General features: G+C 34.3%; 2 protein-coding genes across 3 annotated transcripts; both read left to right on the top strand.

The window, feature by feature from the left end:
* Positions 1 to 292: 292 nt before the first annotated feature.
* Positions 293 to 18527, top strand: LOC123713980 (partitioning defective protein 6). The gene is made up of 7 exons (XM_045667921.1): positions 293 to 483; positions 1047 to 1272; positions 9919 to 10046; positions 12091 to 12188; positions 13732 to 13900; positions 14664 to 14794; positions 15109 to 18527. The coding sequence occupies exons 1-7, from the start codon at positions 424 to 426 to the stop codon at positions 15221 to 15223; spliced, it is 927 nt and encodes a 308-aa protein (XP_045523877.1). The 5' UTR covers positions 293 to 423; the 3' UTR covers positions 15224 to 18527.
* A 558-nt stretch (positions 18528 to 19085) lies between these two features.
* On the top strand, positions 19086 to 23397 carry LOC123713981 (dual specificity protein phosphatase 23-like). Of its 2 annotated transcripts, XM_045667922.1 has the most exons (4): positions 19086 to 19366; positions 19451 to 19869; positions 20345 to 20468; positions 21977 to 23397. In XM_045667922.1, exons 1-4 carry the CDS (start codon positions 19327 to 19329, stop codon positions 22123 to 22125), a joined length of 732 nt encoding a protein of 243 aa, XP_045523878.1. In that variant the 5' UTR covers positions 19086 to 19326; the 3' UTR covers positions 22126 to 23397. The 2 variants fall into 2 exon arrangements, with proteins under 2 accessions (XP_045523878.1, XP_045523879.1); XM_045667923.1 differs by having other exon boundaries at positions 19087 to 19869.
* Positions 23398 to 23564: the final 167 nt, after the last annotated feature.

The raw sequence follows: 23564 nt of genomic DNA, 5'->3' as shown, positions 1-23564 counted from the left end.
TTAATACCTAAGTTAACGCATTTTTTTAAATAAAAAAGAATAATTAACAAAATTTTGAATAAAAATGAAGTAATTTTAACTTTACTTTAAAAATTGCATTCAAAATTCTACATCACAAATTACTATACTGCATACATTGAAACGATGTTAGTTTTCGTTGTATGTTTTTCATAGTGTATTTTAACCAATCAAAGTAGCTATTGCTTAGACAAACGTTGTTTTTATTGGTAGAATATTACTAATGCTCTAAATATTCTGTAATAAGAAGTCTACTTTTAATTCAGAATAATTTTCGACGCGAGTGTTGGTGTTAAAACCTCGTATCATAGTTTTTTTTAAACTTTACAATGTTTATTCTTGTATTAAGTGCTTAAATATTTTGATGGAACTTTATCGTGAGTGTAAGTTTTAAATGCTTTGGAAATGTCGAAGAATAAGATCGCCGCTCGTATTGACAGTCAAAGTGTGGAAGTAAAGACCAAGGTATTCAAATTTCTAATTTCTTTTACCATAAAACGGCGTTTAGAGTGGGTGAAATTGTTTGTTTAAGATAAAGCATTATATGGTGTCTGTTTACCAACCGTAGGTGGGCATTCTTGATGAAATAATTGCCCTTGATGAAACAATGATTCTTGATTATCTCTACTGTTAACGAACACGTACGTTGAGGCTTTATTTTCGCTAGTTAAACGTTGACTTTAGATCTCCGAGATAAGTTTATACTCAACTCTTATTCTAGCAGAAGCGCAGCGTCAGAACTTAGAAGAAATACATCTATATTTTCTCTAAATCATAAAAAAGTTAGGATAGAAGAGAATAGAATTCTATATTCCACCGTGAATGCTTATTCTGGTCATATAGTCTTCTTACACAGTTATATGGTCTTGTTGAATTGCAAAATTTCTCTTACATAAATAAACAAAATTAATTTTAACCTCCTGTGTCATAAATGTTACTGCTTCTATAGCATATATGTCAATAAATTCTAATTATTCTACACGAGCTTTAGGTTTGTTATATTTTTAACATAAATTCTATTGTTACAGTTTGACGCAGAATTCAGACGATTCTCCTTAAACAAATCAGAAAAACTGAAATATGAGGACTTTAAAGCATTAATAGAAAAATTACATGGGCTTCATGATGTGACCTTTTTAATCAGCTATACCGATCCTCGGGATGGTGACCTTCTACCAATCAATAATGATGATAATTTGGCTCGGGCGTTACTTACAGCAAGGCCCTTGTTAAGGGTTATAATTCAAAGAAAAGGTATGTATTGTTACTTATAAATAGAATAGTATATTATTCAGGCTGCCAACTTGACAGGATCATTGTCATCAATGCATAGCTTAAAATAGTAATAAAAATACAGAAAGGCCCTTTTGCTCTTTGATGGTTACGGGACATCCAACTTCTGTTAAATATCTATATTGATTTTCAATCATTATAGACAGTAAAAATTCTTATATCAGGACTTAACACATACTTGACACAATTGAGAGTCTTAATTAGTTTCATAATTACTTTTAGTAGCCTGCATACAAATGTCTTAGCCTACTTATTTATTGAATTATCACTATTTGTCTTTGAAGTTAAGTCAGACTTGCAATATATATAACATTATACTTATCGTATCTTAATTATGTTCGTAGTTCATATTATATTTTATAATTGTATTCTAAGAACAAATTTTTTATTGAGATATTTCTTATTAAATTTGGATAACTTTGTATAGAAAATTGTACAACAAAGTCTTTGTTTCACTAATTTAGTTAGTTTTGGTTGGTTGGTTAAGAATTGTTACTGTCAAAAATATTTTTTAAAAGTGGTGTATTGCAGGGACATATAGCATTTGGGATGTGGGCTATTACACACTGAGTGCTTTTATTAGTGCTTTTTCTTAACCTTTTCAGCACTTGGTGTTCTATTTCCCAACTGTCAAAACAATGTCTATTAAAATAGAAAAAAACTAACCAGGAAGTTTTTACAAAAAAAAATCATAGAAGTTTTATGATTCATGCTAATATTTCTAAAAAGAAGCTACTAATTTGTTTCAATATCAGATTTAATGATTTAATTCAAGAGGTTAGGTTTCATTTTATTTTATCTCATTATATTTAATTTCATATCAATAAAAAAATTCTACTGAAGACTTGACTTGGCACAGTTCCCTTTGCCTACCCAGAATGGCTGAAGAAAAAAAAAATCTGCTTATATTGTTTTACGGTCGGTTCTTTGCTAGTTTAGTTGTACAAAATGAGTAATTTCGACGATATTTTATTTGGATTAACACCAACGGAACTCAGTGTAATTGCACAAAATGCTTCGGAGAACATTTTACCGGAAAAGTCAAAAAGTCGCTACATCTACATACCACGAATTTATTGCGTGGAGAGGAAAGAAAAAAGCAAATAGTTTTATTAAATTGCTTAATTTTGTCGCACCTGTATTAAAAATAGTTGTTCAGTACACGTGCGGAAGCGTCATTGCAACTTGTTCCAACTGTCAACCCTCTTCGGCTGCGCTTCGGCTCGGGTAGACATTTGTCGGAACTCTTTGCAATGACAGGCTTTCCGCACCTGTAAAGAAATGTACTATTGTGGAAAAAGATGCTTTAATGAGTATGATCAATTGGAAAATGACATTTGGAAATTACAACACTATACAATTTTTGTATAAAGTGCGGCCTTAACAACGTTTCAGAGGGTCATCAATAATACTAATTTTGTGGTAGCTTGTTAGTGTAAGAAAGTGAGGATGTGATAAGGAACAACTTAGTGAGATCTATGACTCGCATATGTCAAAATCAATACATAGGTGACATACCCGAGTGACAGTTAGTCCCTTGGTCACGGCATCACGCGTGAACGGCTGGACCGATTTCGCTAATTATTTTTTTGTTGTGTTTGTTATTGTCAGAAGAATGTTTTTATGGAAGAAAAAATTGCGCGGAAAATTAGAAATTTAAGAATACTTTTCTTGCAATCGCAATTTTTTTTCAATTTAAACTTTTTTGATGTAACCTTATGGAGTTTGACATAACATTGACAGATTGCGTGCTACATACTAAAATATAATTTATAACAAATGCTTCGATCGCAGTTATTATATTGATAAAATACATATAAAATATTGACAGTCGCTAATCGTTTGTGGCATTAATCTTGAAAATTCATGTTTTAGACATGGCGGGTTATATGTCGCCTGTTCCCATATTGGAATGTCAACAAAACAATGTATATACGCGCCAGAAAAACAAACAAAGATTGTTGTATATCAAAAAGCATTTTTAGTTAATTATACCAATTCGAAATCAATATTCATAGTTAAGACAGGACAACGTCTGTCGGGTCCGCTAGTTTCTTATAAATAATTATTAAAACGTTAAATCTCTAACTAATAAACATCTCAAGTGAAAGTCTGTAAATAAATATTACTCGTAAATATCGTCAAATATTTAAAAGATTTATTGAACAATTCAACGAATTTTGTTAAATTTGACTCATAGAATTTTAATCCTATATTTGATGACCTTAGCTGGCTTTATGCAATTCAATTTTCGAGTCATTCTACTCCGTCATGGTTCGCTAATCACAAACCTACTAATTGTACGAGTACTTATACAATATATTCCATCTAACGGGACATACACATATGTAATGTATGTAGAATTGTTAATACATATTTGTTGTTTTCTATTAAAAAACACTTATTATCTTGGTATTTTTTTCGTACAGAAAACACCAAATACCATTAACCTAGGTGCCTGTGGGCTTATAAACTTTTTAACTATTTTCTATATTGTCTGTGTATATATAAATAGCAAAAGTATTATTTGACATTTGAGCAGTGTTGTCTTCAGCGTACGACTGTCTTCTCTGAGGTCGCAGGTTCAATCTCCAGCTGTGGACCAATACAGTTTCATTCTTTTGCGCCTTTAACGTTCGCTCGAACGTTTAAGAAGAACATAGTTAGGGACAGGGCAGTCGGAAGTCGACATGAGACAGGCATAGAAGGCTCTCGCCAATTAGATTGACAAGATCAGCATGACGATACACGACGTTTCGCGTGCTTTTCAGCGTGCGTGGTCACGCTGACTAAAGACAAAAGACGCACGCTGAAAAGCAAAAAAATTGAGAACTAAAAATGATGTAAATAACTATAAGTTTTTAATAATAATACATAGCTTCAATCCGTTTAAAAAGTGTTTTCTACATACATTATCCTTACAGACTATGCCAATACGATATATCTATCGGTATATGTTAAATGAAATAATTATGTAAATAATTATAAGTGTTCCATAACAATACATAGCTTCAATCCGTTTAAAAAGTATTTTCTTAATGTGTAAAAGCTATGTTAATAAAAGACAATATTATAATGTATGTACTTGAGTCAATTTTTTTTTACCTAATGTTAAAAAAAAAAATAATTATAACAGATTTAGTTAGACTATGTTTACTGTGTTAATAACGCATAATTTTCCTTCATCTATTCTCTCTATTCTCATTTGCCACATTCATTAATAAAATGACGTAAATATCGTGTTCATCATTGACGAGTTATGGCGACGAATTAACATAGAATGCGACACACCTATGAGCTTATGGCATCGTTATCTACATGTCAAACGGGTTCCACAGATTAACTAAAGTCATAATTTTTAATTTAATTTCTTTTTTTTAATATTGTCCTGTTTATTGTTTACATTTTGTCTTATGAAGTTTGTCGCACTTTATGCGATCATCTTTTTAATTATTTTTTGTCACATTGTCTGGATCTTTTTATCTCTTTTTATGTTATTATTTTAATTGTATACTAAACCCCCTATAATGCAGTAGACTCGAACCACGTTATCGCGAAACGCGTTGTAGGAGTATTCTCGTAAAACCGTTGTTTTGTACAATTCAAAAACCAGGAACACGTATTTAATAAATTTATTTAGTTTTATTTTATAACAACACAATTGAAACAGGTGCAAGACGCAAAACTAATTATGGACTTGAAAAATCTGTGCGTTATATGGGGGATGAAAATCGCTTTATACGAAAACGTGTTATATTACGATCCAGCCTAACTTAAGTAATTGAAATGTAACCTAATTTACTATAGAACGTAAGAAAGTTTCCAATGACACTTACAGTCTATAATATGGAAGACAATCTGTTCTTGTGTACTATTTTTTTACCACTGTTAAGCACAAGCTAAAGTCGTTATAAATGGAAGTTATTAATACATCTTGAATACAGATACCGGCATACATCTTGAACAAATGTCCTTGCCTGCGCGGAAGCGATTTTTAGGTATCACTTCACAATCAGTTGACGTTTGTGTCCCGCGCAATGTACAATGCGCAAGCTTTCCCCCACTCCCTTGTTTAAGAAGAAGAAGAAGAAGCTTAAGAAGTTTGTCGGTATCTGTACATCTCATAAAATATAATCTGGCGTTTGCGTGTGCAGGTGAATAAAATAGATGGCGTGATTTCTAAAGATACTTTAGGGGTCTACTTTCGATAATTTGACACTCGTTAATTTGATTTACCGAATTATAACGATTATTGTACAAGAGGCAAAAATAGTTTTGCCAATTAAGACTAAACAAAGGCAATGTACCCGGATTACATTCGATTTCTCGATGATTTAGATTTTTACTTTCATGAAAGCTGAAAGGGTACTTAGTAACTGATACCAGCTAGCTAACTGATAATTTCCGCACTTAGACGGCCATTTGATACGTTTTGCTTTATGTCCTGGCCAATTAAGCTAGACTAGTTTCTAGAAACTTCGCAGTAGCGAACTCGCTGCTCCGTGGATTTCTACACGTTGGGAAGTCAGAATCACGCTTTTCACGTGGGTGTCTTTTCTTTCTCTGTACCAGGGACTGTCTGTCGCGTCAAGGACAGAGATCTTTATTAAGGAGACAGTGGTGAGTTGTCTCTATAATTATTTTGAGATTAATTCCGTCGCTTTGTCACTAGGGGGTTTGCTGCTGGCAGTGCCATTTTGGACTGTCTACAATGCGCATTTTCTGACTAACGCTGATTTATTTAGCACTTGCTAGAAATAATCTCATGTATCTCTAGTGTCTGGATTCACACACGAAAAGATTTGTGACTCACTTGCAGGTGTTTAATGTATTTTAATAGATTTATTAAAAGTATTACCGTAAACACTTGGACGTGAAGTTTATGCAAAAATATTCCAGCCACCGCGGGCGCATAGATTATGATAACTGTTATGTTAGTAATTATAACTCGCATACATGTTTTAGTTATCGTTATTGTGCTTTTAAATTTTTTTTCTTAATATCGACCTCTTTGGTAATAAAGTGTCAAGGGTGAAACATAAAGGCGGATGTCCAGCCAAGTCACTCTTTTTATGATCACACTTGAAGAAAATCCCATCTTATGGGTTTGCATTATATGTAAAAGACGGCGTGAGTTTTATTGTGATTCGATGAACGGAACGTATAGTGTAAAGTGTCATTGTTGACAAATGACAATCAAAGGCAACGCGCCATTTGTTTTTCATTCTCACTGTGTCATGCGTCACTAATTTGCAAGTAAAAATACGTCTATACTAGGGATGCATCTATACGCCTCTTTGCAGATACGATACAGATACCGACTCGTAAAGATACTATAACTGCTATCGGGAGTAGTATGTTTTCGATACTAAATTAAATAAAATACAGAATTAGAAAAATCTTATCAATGTTAATTAATAATATTAATTATTAACAGGTATTTATTACATTTTTATTAAATTATTACTCTTCATTCTTAATTTTAATAACTTAACGTTGTGTTATTCGAAGTTGGTGACTGTATATATTTTTTAATAAAAATTAAAAACTTTAAACTTGATATCGATGATGCATTCTTTTGATTTTGGATCTGTGGAATGAATGGAAAAAGGGTCATTGTTAATAAACAATAAAATAATAATATAAAAAATAATAATAAAAGTAGCCTGTATCTCTGTACTGTATATTCAGGATGACGTTAAGTCCATGTTTAACATTAGTACACGACTAAACGATCTTTCCAATCCTTCATCGATAACACTTTTATTCCATCTCAGGTTTCTGGTTGGCGTGCTTTTTTTTCTGGAAAGAAAGACTTTCATTTGTCAATCTAATAGTCTCTCTAACAGCCTCCTGTGACTGACTCATGTCGACGTTTTGAGTCTAAAGTCAAGCCAGTTTCCTCACGATGTTTTCCTTCACCGTTCGAGTGAATATTAAATACGCATATAGAAAGAAAGTCGCCTTTGAAGCCACTAAGCCAACACTGCACATTACATTCTACATAAATACATATTATTAAATTAATTGTTACGAATATTATGGTTCGACTAGGCTACTAGCCTTAATAGGGCTTAAACATTAATTACTTATTACATATAAGGTCAATTATGTACCTTATATCCTTACGGCTTTATAAGCCTAACATAGTTAAAGAATGTTTTGTTACGTGTAAAGTGTCAAAGGACAAAACATAACAGAGGCTTTTAGTGTATCAGGAATTCAGGTAAGGATCTCGATGTTCAGTCACTATCAGAGCGGCTAGACCACTTGGCTTTGCGTAGAGATGTGGTGTCTCTCGGCATCTTCTACCACATTTACCACGGAGGCGTGTTCAGAGAAATTGTTTGGATTAATATCTGCAGCTGAGTTTCATCATTGGTCGTCTAGACTATATGAAATTCCATCCGTATCACCTCGTTCCATAACTGATCGTTTTTAAAGCAGATTTTGCCCTGAACCACCGCTGCCCACTGAAGTATTTCCGAAACAATTCGAGTTAGGGTCCTTCAAGAAAAGAGCCCTTTAGCAATGTGAATGTCTATGGGTGGCGGTATCACCTAACATCAGAGGCGTTTGTTGCTCGTTTGCCTCCTATTACATAAAAACAAGTCAAATCCCACAAAAATAATCAATTATAGCAAAGCTGTGCTTCAGAGCTAACTTATAGAGAGCTTTAATTATTTGTCCTGGAAATTTACTTTATTTAATCCACGAAAGTGTGATCATCGTCGCGTGCGCATCACGCTTGACGTCATGGATCTAGAGGAGTTGCGTAATCTCAGTGAAATTATAATATATAAATCATATCTATTAAGTGAAAGTAGATTTTTGGTAATTTTTTGATGTAATACCCGAAATTGCAGTCAGGATGTTGGATTTGACACGTAATCGTATATGTTGATGTCAGGTTTTGACAGCTAGAATAAATGTTACGTCAAAATTAATTAATAATAAATTATGTGTATATAATACTGTTTACGTACATGGCAATAATAATAAAATGATAAATAGAAAATTAAAACAAATTTATAAACATTTCTTCTTAAGTTAACCAGAAACGAACGCGTCATAATCGCAGCGTACCAGGAATGTATAAGATTAGCTGTTCGCTGAAGTTAAACCCTCGGGCCTTTATAGGGAGATGTTTAGACCATAAGTTATGTCAGCAATTATAATCTTAACTGTTCTTATTATTATTATTACTTTCGCCGAGTTTAAGTCACCTTGCCGTGTTAATTATTTGCTATTATTATTTTATTATTTCCTATTTCTATATTCGCGGATGCTTGGTGGACCCATGCAACTTCTTCAGTATAAAGACTCTCCTCGTGAATTGTGTGGTGCTTGCGGGATACTCGATTGTAAAGGAGTTGCATCGATCTAGATAGCATTGCGCCTTCTTAAGTTTTCATATCATTCCTGTAACATATTTTCCTAAGTATTTGACCTTGATGTTTGAGAGCAAAAATAGAACAAATTAATTATATATTAAATTAGGACTTGCTTGCCCATTTGAATATGGTTTGTTATATAATTAATCAATCAGAACAGTCCATTTTCTTTGCAAATAAACGATTTAGTATAGATTTAGATATTGCGTTAACTGTTACGGTTAACAATGACAATTCTCTAGTTCAATACCTAATTTGAATGCTGTTAGTCATCGTCAATGGTCTCTGTATGTGATTAATACGATTTCGCTCTTGATAAGCGATTATATTTATATAATTTAAGCGACATATGTTTAACACTTGTACACAATTAAAAATTAAAGTTATTAATAAAGGTGGGTTACTTATATGATAGTTTAATAACTTTTTTTGTTGAAATTTGGCCATGTATGGGCTGTAAATAACTTAATCAAATCGATAACTACCAACAAGTTCAGATCGCACTCACTGCAACAAAAGCGTAGGGTGGAGGGGGGAGACGCTACCCACCTCGCCTATGTATGTATAGAAATTTGGAGCTATTTATAAATTAAATGTTACTACTCAAAAGATATATATATATATATATGTCGAATAATTTCTTATTGATAATATTTTTATTAAACTTTTTATAAACCAATTATAATGATGGAAGCCTTTTCCGTTTTCATCTCTCTATATTTTTCGTATATCTGTATACAGCCCATTACATAAAAGGTTCAACAGTAAACTTAGGCAGTTGTCTTAGTGAAATAAATGAAAAATTCTCTTTTTTGGCCAACTCTTCAACAAAACTTTACATTGCCATAAAATTAATGAACATTAACCACCTGTATAAATACACAACATGCACAAAAATCGCACAACTAAATACACACGAAGCCGGCTTAACACCAATCGGAGTGTGTATAGAACAGCTTGCCTCCTGAGTTACGGGGAGTAGTAGCAGAATCCCTGTTCCAAATACGCTTGTGAAGTTTTTTGGTAGATGGACTCTCAAAATCAAAATCAAAAGTTTTTATTTCAAATAGGCCTTTGCAGGCTCTTATGAAACGTCTAGTTTCACGGTTCCAAAAAGTGGGTCTCATGGAGAAGAACCGGCAAGAAACTCCATAATACATACTCTGTACATTTTGTTTCTCTCATGTAAATGACATTGTGTTTTTAATTCCAGGTGACAGTCTAGAAGAACTAAATGGCTATGGAACGATGCGACCTAGGAATATAATCTCGTCGATACTGAGTGGAACACCAGCCAAGAACAAGGGTCTCGCTATATCCAACCCACATGACTTTAGAATGGTGAGTGTTTCAAGTAGGCAAAAAGAGAAAGAGAAAAATGTTTACTCCTGGTTGCGCAGAGTCGGGATTTATTTATACACTAAAATACATTTACTGTCCTTACTGACTTAGCTAATAAGGTCGAAAAAATAACACAATATACACAATATCGCTACTGTGAAGTCCCTCTGATCATTCAAACTGAACAAACAGACTGGTTCTAGACTTTTTATTATTTATTGTCACAATAAGCAAATGACATATATTGATCATTATTGTTACTATAATTTTAATTTTTAATTAATAATCGAGGGCAGAATGTTGCATGTGTTCATGCCTTCAAATGCTTCAGCAGTAGTGCGTTCCAACGACGATCTCAATATTTTTCTACTCTATACAAGCCTAGTGGTTTCAGCGTGTGACTCATCCCTGAAGTCGTAGGTTTGATCCCCGGCTGTGCACTTATGGATTTTCTGTCTATATGCGCATTTAACATTCGCTCGAAAGTTGAAGGGAAATATCGTGAGGAAACCGGCTTGCCTTGGAACGAAAAAGTCGACACCGTGTGACACAGGAAACTGATCACCGACTTTCCTATTACATTCATAAATTATCGTGAAACAGATACAGAAACCTGAAGCCTTGATCTAAGGAGGTTGTTGATAGCAATTCTTATTTGTGTTCGTACTGCAAATTATTGAAGCAGCTCTCTGACATTTTAAAATATTTTCTTTCGTCTTTAACTAACTGTCTGTATAACGTGATGAACTCTCCTTCCGTCTCTCTTAATGATGCTGCTCTTCTTGTTCGTCTAAAGCAACACCTATCATCGCTAGCTCCGTAGTATTGAACATAACCATAATAACGTTAATTGACGACGGACACGTTCTCACTGAATCTCCGTAAGCTGAGTACTGACATGTGTGAATTTAATGACTGACGCAATACTGTATCACTGATACTGAACTGAACCAAATCGCGAAATGCAACGTAGTCCAATCTTATATTTATCTTGGAGCTCAGATTTGCAAACAATGGCGGATGCATCGATGAGGTCAAACGACGTATGGTCATCACAAGAACGGCTATGGACAAGATGCAAAAGATATGGAGAAACAGGAATAGAACAAAAGCCACGAATATCAGGCTCGTGAAGACCCTTATATTCCCCATATTTCTGTACGCGGCCGAAACGTGGACCTTGCGAGATGTGGAAAGACAGAAAATAAACGCTCTAGAAATGTGGTGCTGGAGGAGAATGCTTGGGGTTTCGTGGACCGAGTTTCGTACAAATGTCTCGATACTTCAAGAACTCGGTATTAAGCAGCGTTTATTTTCAATAGTACAATTTCGCATTCTTCGGACACGTATCTCGGCGTGGTATTCAGTCCATAGAACGCCTTGTCGTCCAGGGGAATATAGAAGGCACTAGACCGCGCGGAAGGTCACCTACGCGTTGGACTCACCAGATCAAGTCTGCCGTAGGAGGTACACTCAATGAGTGTAGCAGGATGAGCACTAATAGGCAACGATGGCGAAACGTCGTGAAGCGCATCACATCTGCTCCTTTGATTACCACTACTAAATAGCTAACACGACCGCTCTGTCAAGAGTGTACCGGATAAGAAGAAGATACTGAACTGAGCGGATACGTTTACGGAGCTTCAGTGAAAACCCTATTTTCACGAACCATTTCTATCCTTGCCAACGAATCCGTCCGTTATTGTTGGTGTCGGCACTGACGCTGATGAGTTCTGAGGATGCGTTCATGATAAGTGGGGATGCGTTCAAAGAGAAAGAATATATGAAAGAATATTTCGTGCTGTGCCGGTACTGTGTCGGAACTGTGGCAACACTGATATGTGTGAATCGGCCGTTAAAGTCACGAATTCTAGCCGATTTTAACACACATGTATTAGTTACACAGACACAAATACACATCCACACTCTACAGGCATTTGTCTCATATTACTGTATACCAAATTGGGATTTCGATTTAAAAATTATTTTGTTAAGGAAGCTGTAAGGTTTTTCTAAATAATTGAAGGTATTTTTATGATTTCAGGTATCAGCAATTATTGATGTAGATATAGTACCAGAAACATGTAGAAGGGTGAAGCTGCTCAAACATGGATCAGATAGACCGCTTGGGTTTTTTATAAGGTAAGCTTATATCCTGTATCTCTCTTCAGTCGGAAGCTCATGTCTGAACATCGTGGTCAGCTTGGAAACATCTGGAGTGGACGATCTGTTTCCACCGGTCTGTCCAGCACCTGTATGACAGTGTATAGTTGTGAGGAAGATGCGTCTTTCACTTGATCGATCCATCTGGATGGTGAACGGCCACGAGATCTTTTTTCTTCTATCTCTCTTCTTTGTGTGACCAAACACGATCAGTTTCTCCAAGTTCTCATCACCTCTGCGCAGTGTATTGTATGTATCCTATATTATTCACAGTAACTAATATATATATATATAAAGATTAATCTCTATTTCCCTTGGTCACGGCATCACGCGTGAACGGCTGGACCGATTTCGCTAATTATTTTGTTGTTGTGTTTGTTATTGTCAGGAGAATGTAATTATGAAAGAAAAAATTGCGCGAAAAATTAGAAATTTAAGAATACTATTCTTGCAATCGCAATTTTTTTTTCAATTCAAACTTTTTTGATGTAACCTTATGGTGTTTGACATAACATTGACAGATTGCGTGCTACATACTAAAATATAATTCATAACAAATTCTTCGATCGCAGTTATTATATTGATAAAATACATATAAAATATTGACAGTCGCTAATTGTTTGTGGCGTTAATCTTGAAAATCCATGTTTTAGACATGGCGGGTTATATGTCGCCTGTTCCCATATTGGAATACCAACAAAATTGTTCATATACGCGTCAGAAAAACAAACAAAGATTGTTGTATATCATAAAGCATTTTTAGTTAATTATACCAATTCGAAATCAATATTCTTAGTTAAGACAGGACAACGTCTGTCGGGTCCTCTTAGACCCAAAAAGTAGACCACGTGGGTCACGCACAGGAGGCTGATCACCTACATGCCTATTAGATTGAAGATCATGAAACAGATGCAGAAATCTGAGACCCAGACCTAAAAAGGTTGTAGCGACACTGGTTTTTTTATTAATCGAGCACTTCCTTCAAATTTTGTCTGTACCAATGAAGTTTGCTTTCTAAATATTCGCTATTAAAATAGAATGTCGTGAGAATACCAATGTGTCAGACACAAATGTTGATCACCTACTTCGGACGTATTAACCACAACTAATCATATTTTTAAGGCACTTTTAAAACCAGTTGCAAACTCTAGTATTTCCGAACCAATTAGACTTGGTCCTTCAAGAGCGTACCAATTCTTAAACGGATTGTTTTCTTTCGAAGCCAATGTGAGTGTTGATGGGCGGCGGTATACCTTAACATCTCGTGAGCCTCCAACTCATTGTTATATAAAAAAATAAGAAAACTAAATGATTACGAAGCAGACACAAATCTTACCTAATCTGACCTAAAAGGTTGTAGCGCCATTGGTTATTTTTAAACATTATATGTCTTTAACTCTATAAGTTTATATTTTGTATTTTACCACAATGGCCCACACACATTGCGTCTGCTTATCGAGCTCCACGTATAAAACCACAAACATTTTTATGAGAAAACTAGAAACTGTTCTTGTCCCTCCAGAGATGGAACCTCGGTCCGTGTGACGCCAAATGGCGTGGAACGGTCCCCGGGCATCTTCATCTCCAGACTGGTGCCTGGGGGACTGGCTGAGTCCACTGGCCTACTGGGAGTCAACGATGAAGTGTTAGAGGTCAACGGAATTGACGTTTCTAATAAGACCTTGGACCAGGTGAGGACGTTACTCAATAAAATTTTATACATTTAGTTCTACTCTTATAGAATAATCTAGAAATAAAAATTACAATTAATAAAACATTACTTTCTCAGTACCCTATTTCAAGAATATGTAATGTTACCTAACATACATCTACACTACATCATCTGTTCTTCTTTGTAATTAAAGAAGGACAGACAATAAGTAAAGTTATATTGTATTAAGGGCCAAGTCGTTTCTTAAGTACTGTCTCTTTTCATCCCATACAAGTTGTGAGAGAAAGAAAATAATATTTTTTACACTATGTATATCTACAATAAATTAAAAAGACTGCTTAATATCGTCCCGTTCATTCAAATTTAAAAAAAAGCTGTTAACGTGTAGTTGATTAATATACATTTCACTCATTTACTGTCATGCACACACTCTTTCACTCACATGCACCCACACACTCATTCATAAATAATCGCCCACACACACACTCATTCACAAATAAACGCCCACACACACACACTCTTTTTCTCTCTCACACACACTCCTTCACTTACACGCACCCACACACTCATTCACTATTAAGCACCCACACACTCACTCATTCACTAACATGCACTCAAGGAATTTGTTATAACCAGTTTTTAAACATTTCAAATTTGTAAATAAAAAACAATTATAAATATTTATTTTGTTATAAAAGAGCTGGGAACGTATTTTTAATGTAAAAGGGTTGCCAAATCTTACACATTATAATGTAGTAACATATATTATTTATGCCTTTCAGGTGACAGACATGATGGTAGCGAATTCTTCGAATCTAATAATAACGGTTCGTCCAGCGAACCAACGAGCGGGCCTACCGGTCGTTGAAGCCAGTCGTAACTCACAACCTTCGAGCGAGCCCGACGAAGATAGGTAATATAGATTTAGAGAATATTAAACATTAAACAAGAAAATGTCTTAATCATGTTATCACACAATACAACGCAAACACACATTTTTGTGTCTATTTCTAAGGATAAAAGGAATTTATATATCTGTATTTGTCTTTCACGAAACTAGGTATATGATAAGTTTCATCAAAATCGGTTCAACAGTTTTTGTAACGCTTTTCTTGACTGGATATAAAAAAAAATATTAATTTATTTTTAAATTAATTAATCGTTATCATAAGCCGTGAGCTTGGTACCTGTCAAAATTAATGTTTTGTCTGGTTTCTAATCTCTCAGATTCGACCAAGAAGACCAAGACGAGATTGTAGACCTTACGGCTGTGACCCTGCAGGACCAAGAACACACTTACCAGCCTCTGGCTAAGGATGATGGCCAGATACTTCATCTCTAGTACATACTTCAGAGGTTTCGGATAATGAAAAGTGAGGGTAGTCCTGCGTATACGCTAAAATGAGGGTAGTACTAAATGAGATGAAATTAGTTATAAGGCATAGTAAAGCAATTTTTTGTGACTTTTTGTGATTATGAAACCTTGTCAGCCGTATTGTTAACAGATATCGTCCAGGTAACCCTAAGGAAACTCTAAACTCTCTTTTAAACGGAGATAAGCATGAATAACAATTATTGGTTTAAAATAAATATATAATTAATTAAAATATCCTTTTTGAGGTATAGTATATGTTATAAAGCGCTTATGTAGATGATATTTTTAAAAAAATCAATAAAATTGAAAAGTTTTGTACGAAATTATCAAAGTCAAAAGTCAATTCAAATTATACCAAATCAGTAAGAGTCTCACTTTGTGGAACCAGCTGCCAACTGAAGTATTTCTGAACCAATTCGACTTAGGGTCCTTCAAGAAAAGAGCGTACAAATTTTTAAAAGGCCGGCAACGCACTCGCGAGCCCTCTGGCATTGAGAGTGTCCATGGGCGGCGGTATCCCTCCTGCCCGTTTGCCCCCTATTTTATTTAAAAAAAAGAAGTATTCAGTTCCACTTAGGGTCATTCAAGAAACGAGCGTACCAATTGTTAAAAGGCCGGCAACGCACTCGCGAGCCCTCTGGCATTGAGAGTGTCCATGGGCGGCGGTATCCCTCCTGCCCGTTTGCCCCCTATTTTATTTAAAAAAAAGAAGTATTCAGTTCCACTTAGGGTCATTCAAGAAACGAGCGTACCAATTGTTAAAAGGCCGGCAACGCACTCGCGAGCCCTCTGGCATTGAGAGTGTCCATGGGCGGCGGTATCCCTTCTGCCCGTTTGCCCCCTATTTTATTTAAAAAAAAAGAAGTATTCAGTTCCACTTAGGGTCATTCAAGAAACGAGCGTACCAATTCTTAAAAGGCCGGCAGAGCGCTTGCAAGCCTTCTGGCAGTACGAGTGTCCCACTTACTCATGTTTTCCAGTACTGACTCCAGAAATATTTCATGAAATAATTTGCTTAAATAATCTTAATTGCTGTGCTATACCTTATTCCGTATTTTTTGTCGATTTTAGGATGAATTGTGTGACACGTTTTTAGCGTATTTGGACTTCCGTCGAACTCGTATCTGTGACTACGTTAATACCTTAAAAACAGTTAAATATTGATTTGTGGATATATGCAGTACTATCACAATGTAACTGTTGTCGGTTCAATTGATTAACATTTGGAAATATTTTAACTTTTATCAAATCGTGGGCTTTTTCGGTAAAGGAAATTGTATTTATTATATTACATTGTTATCTCGGTACTGCAACATTCCTAGTGTATCATCATCGCATTTATCATTGGTTATAGCTTTGTTAGAAATAAAAAGTTCCTTCGACGGCCTTAACGTATTGATAAAATTGGTCATAATTTGAGGTATTAGTCTTCATAGACAATAATTTTCATTGATGTCGTCAAGCATTCCATTACTTTAATAGTTTTCCAGCATTCCATATGTTCTCACCCCGCGATCGATACTTGGAGAAAGTATGACTCGTTTGTCGAATCCTACTTTTGACGTAAAGGTCATACTTAGCTCTGACCGACTCGGAAGGACCATTTAGAAACGTATTGTACTTAAGTATTGTATTATACAGACAATGATGCTTTAGACTAAGACTTCACTTCCTATGGAAGGTGCTAACGTTCATGTTTTCGAGTTTAAAATTATAAAAAAGTAAGAATTTATAGTATTCGTTAATTTATTAATCATTATAGTTTTGCGAATTTGTTAATAACATTCCATTTAAGGTTAGTAGTGCCTTGAATCTCTTTACTGTTGCCAATCGATTTGCTCGAAATGTTTCGTCATTGTCGAAGACAGTGTATAGTCGGTGGCCTAATATTGTGCCTTGTGAGACTCCTTAGCAATAATTTATATGAAACATTTTTACAACTATATATCACATATTCTTAGTTGTTTTATACAAATTTAGATGTAAGAGGATTTTAATCGCGTTATTAATCCAAATATAAGCGTGAACTGGAAGGGTTTACGACAATTTGTCAATGATGCTTTTATATTAAGTTACTCTTGTCGTCTTAGTTTAGTTTAGATCAAAGCATTTTAGTTTAGAGCTTATTTTAGTTATCACTATATACTCCTAAGAATTTAATGGTAACGCCACATATCAGTAAGAATCGGAAAAGCAATCGTTCAAGTGCTTACGTCAATTAAAATTCTTCTCATACTTTAACAGACACGTAAATGTCAAATGTCAAATCTTTACGATCCAGATGTTGACGTTTACATTTATGTGAATAAATAACAGTTAAATAAGGAGAATCGATGAATACATTCCATAAACGTTTCGTTATAAAAACGCACAGTTTTCAGAAACATGTGCAAAGCTTTTGTATTCGTGATTTTGTAATTTTGTAGTTTTTTTTTTTTCAAGTATTGTTTATAAGTATTAGATGCATCGTTACTGTGTTAAGGGCCTACAACTATTTTAATATTAACCGACATTATATCACAATAGGATCGCGTTTATAAGACTTAAAATTTGTTTAACGCACGTTAAGCTTTTATTAAATAATAAAAAAAAACATTAAGATCCGAATTCCAATAATTACAGCGATCAAAAACCGAGGTTAACAAATGGTGATATTTTTGCAATTTCGATGTAACTATATATCCTACCTTGGGAGACAAAAACTCAACATTAAAGTCTGTATTAAAAAACAAAGCTATTTTTGCTGGAAATAAATATACAAACAATAACAACTTATAAAAATATAGTTAAGAAAAATATAAAAAAATGTCGAAGAATGGTGTTTTGAGGTCAAAGATGATATTCAAAATCAAAAGTTTTTATTTCAAATAGGCCTTTGCAGGCTCTTATGAAACGTCTAGTTGCACGGTTCCAAAAAGTGGGTCTCATGGAGAAGAACCGGCAAGAAACTCCATGGACACTCTTTTCAACAATGGCTTAAGGATATGGATATTCGGCTGTATTGTCTATGAAAAAATCTTAAAATAGTTGTTGTCCTTAAAATTCATTTATTGTCTTCTGAATACATGAAATCCGGAGAAAACGTCAAGCATTTATGCTAATTAAATCAGTATTTATTGTATTATCTGGATGTACTTAAAATTGAAATTTTACAGTGGTTTTTAATTGGCTCAATATATTGGTCAAAATATAAGGATGAATTATATTGTTTACTAGATATATTTACACCTTAATTTACTTGCGTTGTATGTAATTAAATATTCTTATTGAGGCTGGTTTTTAATTTCAACTGTTACCCGTTATTTATAGTTATAGTTGTTTAGTTGCATATGTGGAATGAAGTGCAGCTAAACAAACTAAAAAATCTTATAAACGGTCAAGTTTTAGTCAACAAACTATAGAATATGGGTGTTGATTGAGTCTCTTTAGAGTTACTGAACAGTTAGCTGTCCCAAACAGTCAACAGAATTTAAAAAAACATCTTCTGTATATCATATTTACTGAAATTAAGCTCTTAATTAGATTTCACAATTCGATATAATTATAAAATACTCCAATTTCAAATATTAAAGGCTCAAATATTTTTTTTATCTTTCCTTGAGTAGACCTATTCAAATATTTAATAAATTAAATATATAACATAGATAGAAAAGCACTCCAGTATGTACTTAGTTACATTACCTTGGTCATACCTTAAAAGGTATAAAGATAATGAATACTTAAAACAAAAATAGACGAGTCAGGCGTGCCAAGTAGATTTCGTCAATTTCAACCTGTCTTATTTATATAGACAACGCAATCGTTTGAAACTAGCGAAAATACAACTAATTTACGCGTGAAAGTAAAATTTATTATATCTGTTTTACATATACGTCTTCTTTACAATTTGATAATACTTAATAAAAGTTTATTTTCAACCTTAAATCACTGTAATAGAAGCAAGTATATTAATTTCAGCCGCATATAAGATTAAGCCAAGGTCTGGGTCTCCAGAAATAAATATTACTCCAGAATCAAACGGTGCCAAGTTTTACGTTGTGTCGTCAGTCAATTGAAGAAAAGCGTCGCAGATGGACAATCGTGTTAAGTGCCAGTGCGAAAAGTGTTTATGTGCGTATTAATAAACAAATTCATATCACAATTTTTTACCATAATCTGTGATTAACATATTCGAATTTCAAATTTTGGCGGCAGCGAAAAAAATGGAAGACGATTATTACCACGTGGTGACAAGGATGGAAGACATAACCGAGCAGGACGACAGACACCTAGCGGGCGCGCGGAAAGAAATAAGAAATGATTTACACATTATTATACCTGAAAACCCGTTCCCTGATGAGGAAGTGGACGCATACCCACCTCTAAAATACTCCTGGGTAATTCCCGAAAAACTTGCAGCCATGGCATTTCCACGACACAAGGAGAATGTACAGTTTTTAGTTAACCAAGGCATAACACACCTGATAACACTGACGGCGGGAAAAAAGCCGCCGATAGACGATATACCGAGATTGCGATGGACAGAGATACCCGTCGAAGAGTTCGGGGTCCCCACGGTAGAACAAATCGAGAAATTTATTGATATTTGTAAGAAAGCTGATAAAAATGGAGAGGTGAGTTTATAGTCAGTAAAATAAAATCATCTATTAGGGAAAATGGCAACAACCACAAGAAATTTGTTCTAAGGTGTCAACAACATCGTGCATTAAGTTGGCAAACACATGAAAAATTATTAGTCAAACAAAAAAAGCTGCGAATGACGTTTAAGGCGTGTATATTTCTTTATTACGATAAAATTTATGTTTATATTATACTCGAAATTTTTTATATTTATTCTGTTGCGCGATCTGATCTGTGAAGTTGTTTGGCGGTTAAAATCACTGTTTTATTTTGAACCTTCGATATAGAAATCATTTAATCGTCCTGCATTCTACGTTCGTTTCTGAATACATATTATGCTCACCAGTTAGTTCTTAGCCTCAGATACAGAGACAAATTTACGTCTAAATTTGCTCTACCAACTGTTTCATGTCTCTTAAATATTAAGCATTATTTTGCCGATGTAAATGATATAACGTTATTGGGCAGGTGCTCGGCATCCATTGTCGTCAAGGACGCAGCAGATCTGGTGTGATGCTGGCTTGCTACTTGGTACACTTCCACAGATTCCATCCCGAGCAAGCGTTAAACGTCATCCGGATGATACGACCAGGTAATTCATTTATTATTTAAAATTGAATACATACGAAAAAAGAAATGTGTGCGTGTACACACGTAAGAAATGAATCTTCTTTATGACCTTATTTTTCGAAAAATGATCTACTATATGCAACTTGATAGAAATTGGTTAAATAAAGTTAAATAAGATAAAGTTTAAAACATAAGGCTTTTATTATTATAGACTATGAATACAAATAATACAATTATTTCATTTTACTTTATTACTACTAAGATTATTACAGATTTTCATTAATTGTAAAATTATTATTATTATCATTGCTATCGTTATTTTATATTTTTGTTTTTAATGGCTTCAAATCTCTTCAAATCAAACGTGGTAGGGACAAGAAAAATGTGACGCATAACCGAAAAAATGTGGTGGTATTTTTTTTTACAATGCCGATAAAGTGGAACTTAAAAAATTATTTAAGCAGACAATCTTAAGTCCATGTGGTTATTGTGTTACAAGATTGTCCTAAATATATTAGTAGATTATTTTTAAAGTACAAATGTATATTCATTATTAATTCATAATTATAATGTCGACGGAGTCAGCAAGACTTATTATTATATCGACTTAGGGTCCTTCAAGAAAAGAGCGTACAAATTTGTAAAAGGCCGGCAACGCACTCGCGAGCACTCTGGCATTGAGAGTGTCCATGGGCGGCGGTATCACTTAACATCAGGTGAGCCTCCTGCCCGTTTGCCCTCTATTTTATAAAAAAATATTCGTAATGGGCGGATAGATAGTCCCTATGTGGTGTCGTCAATTTCTCTAAGAATCCTTCCACCGTATGCGACAAACGTTACCTGCATTCGCCGATGTTTCGGGGTTTACCTAATGACACTAATTATGATGATGCTGATATTTTCCACCTCACCAAAGAGGATGTAAGGAAATATTTGATGAGGCAGTATGACTTTGGCTTTCTTTAGCAGTAACAATTCACTTGTTTCATTGAAATATTTGTCTGCAATTTTCTTTTCGTTTATTGATGACTTAATTATGTTTTCTGTTTCATATACATTGTTTAACTTTCCACTATTATAGCCAGCATGTTGTTCGGACTCCCCAGCACAAGTCTTACCAGAGATACAGCTCCCTTGCGCATCGTGGCAAGAATTATAAAAACAATCCACACCTACAAAAGCAAATATTGTAGACGCAGTGTCACATTTGTTGCCAAAAGCTTATTATGGCAATACATTATTATTATACGTCTTTTGTTGGCCCCACACAGATCGATAAGATCGTCACCAGGCTTTAAAACGCTCAGTTTTGGCAAATTTCTTCGTAAGTTTGATTTATATTTTTGTAGGCGTGGAGTTGGCTGACATTTTGAGTATCATCTCATACTTTGAAACTGCCGGTTTCCTCAGCGTACTTTCTTCCATAGTACTAGAAACATTTGGGGTTCAAACGTCAGGGTTCAAATGTACGAACTGGAAATGCAAGACAACTCAATAGTAGAAGCTTAGACCATGTTCTCTAATTTACAGGTTCCTGTGACTTTGGCGATCAAGAAGAGGCTGTCGGCAGATATTACGAACGACTAACAGAAAATAATCCTTTAAGATTTGGTGTTAGCGGCGACGTTATGGAAGAATTTATAGAGGCAGCAAGGGAGTATACTAAGAAAATGCTTTAGTTGCAATGTTTAATCTAATTACAGATTGTAACTCACTTTCAATTACGTGAAACTTTATAAGGAAATAGTTTATAAACTTAAAATAATAATAAAACTTAAAGCGTTGTGTTAATTTAAAGGTCTACTCCATCTAGGTCTGTTACTTGTGACAAATGAATTATGCTGAGGTTTAGAAGTCGCTTTGCCATTTGCGGGTTAACTGCTGGCCTGCAGTCCACATTTTGCAACCATCTCTGATTTTGTAGTACTGTGAATCTTTGGCGAATCCGATTTCGCGCTAAGCAAGGGGCTCTTTGCAATCTCGTCTTCAACATTATTGCTGAGAGATCCTCTGTGTCCCTTTAATAGTTGTTGGATACGAAAATATTGTTATCTACTCTATGTATAGGTGTGTTTCGTGTGACAAAAGTAGTTGCGTCTACGGCTAGAATCCTGTCTTTTTTTTTAATAAAAAATCGAACTAAATATCCTGTCAAAGCCTTTTGACAGAACTGTTTTTTTTTAAAATAATTTTATGGCCTGGTAACGAGACAGAGCTGTTATTTCGACATGAAAATGGTCAGAATCAAAATTTGTTTGGGAACAGCTCACGTGTTGTCACGTGACAACTTTCCATATATTCTTTGGGGATGTGGCCGAGGGATTTTGCCTCAAATCTCTTGTCATTTTAATAAATTAAATGTTACATTTTTGGTTGTCAGTTGATGATTTTAAAGTTTTCCTAAATTAAAAATGATATGTATCAATAATGCTAGCGGCTCTACAGACGCTATTAAAAAATATTTTTTTTTTACTGTGAGCAATTAATTTGATCGTTTGATGAGCGTAATTGCGGAAATTGTAAATTCTGTTCTACGTGAGACGCTTATGTTTATTTTGGCACGAATACACACGGAAACTATTTGTAAACGTTTTTCTTTGATATCACATAACAATGTTTTTATTTGTATGAAAATTGTCGATAGAGCATAATGACATGAAGGAAATAAGTTTGTGCTCATTTTATAAGTCCTGTAATTTGTGTATTTCTTAAGGCAAGTAGGTGATCAGCCTGTGCCTACAATACTGAAACATTGTTTTTTAGCCAACGTAAATGAATAACGTTATTTTTGCTGGGAAATTCGTTATCATGCGTTAACTATTAAGCCTTTATGGAATAAAAATTGTAAAGTATTTAAAATTAGGCTATATTGTTAGCTTCATTATACTAAGGTTTGTCTGTGATGCACTTTTTTTGTTGTGTACCTGATAATAAATGTTAATATCGTTTGATCTATTTGGTTTTATTCATTCCTTAAATTCAATCATAAACATGTAAATTGTATTACGGATACTTATTCATTCGTTATAGACTCCGTAAAAACATGTTTTAAGATATATGGTTATTCGTTTCTATCAAAAAATCTATACGTTTTCAGACTTTTATAATTCAGAGAATT

Source organism: Pieris brassicae, chromosome 9 (genome assembly GCF_905147105.1).
Source record: "Pieris brassicae chromosome 9, ilPieBrab1.1, whole genome shotgun sequence".
NCBI classification, from domain to species: domain Eukaryota; kingdom Metazoa; phylum Arthropoda; class Insecta; order Lepidoptera; family Pieridae; genus Pieris; species Pieris brassicae.
Note: the sequence above shows the minus strand (reverse complement) of the source record. Positions and strands in the feature narration are given on the sequence as shown.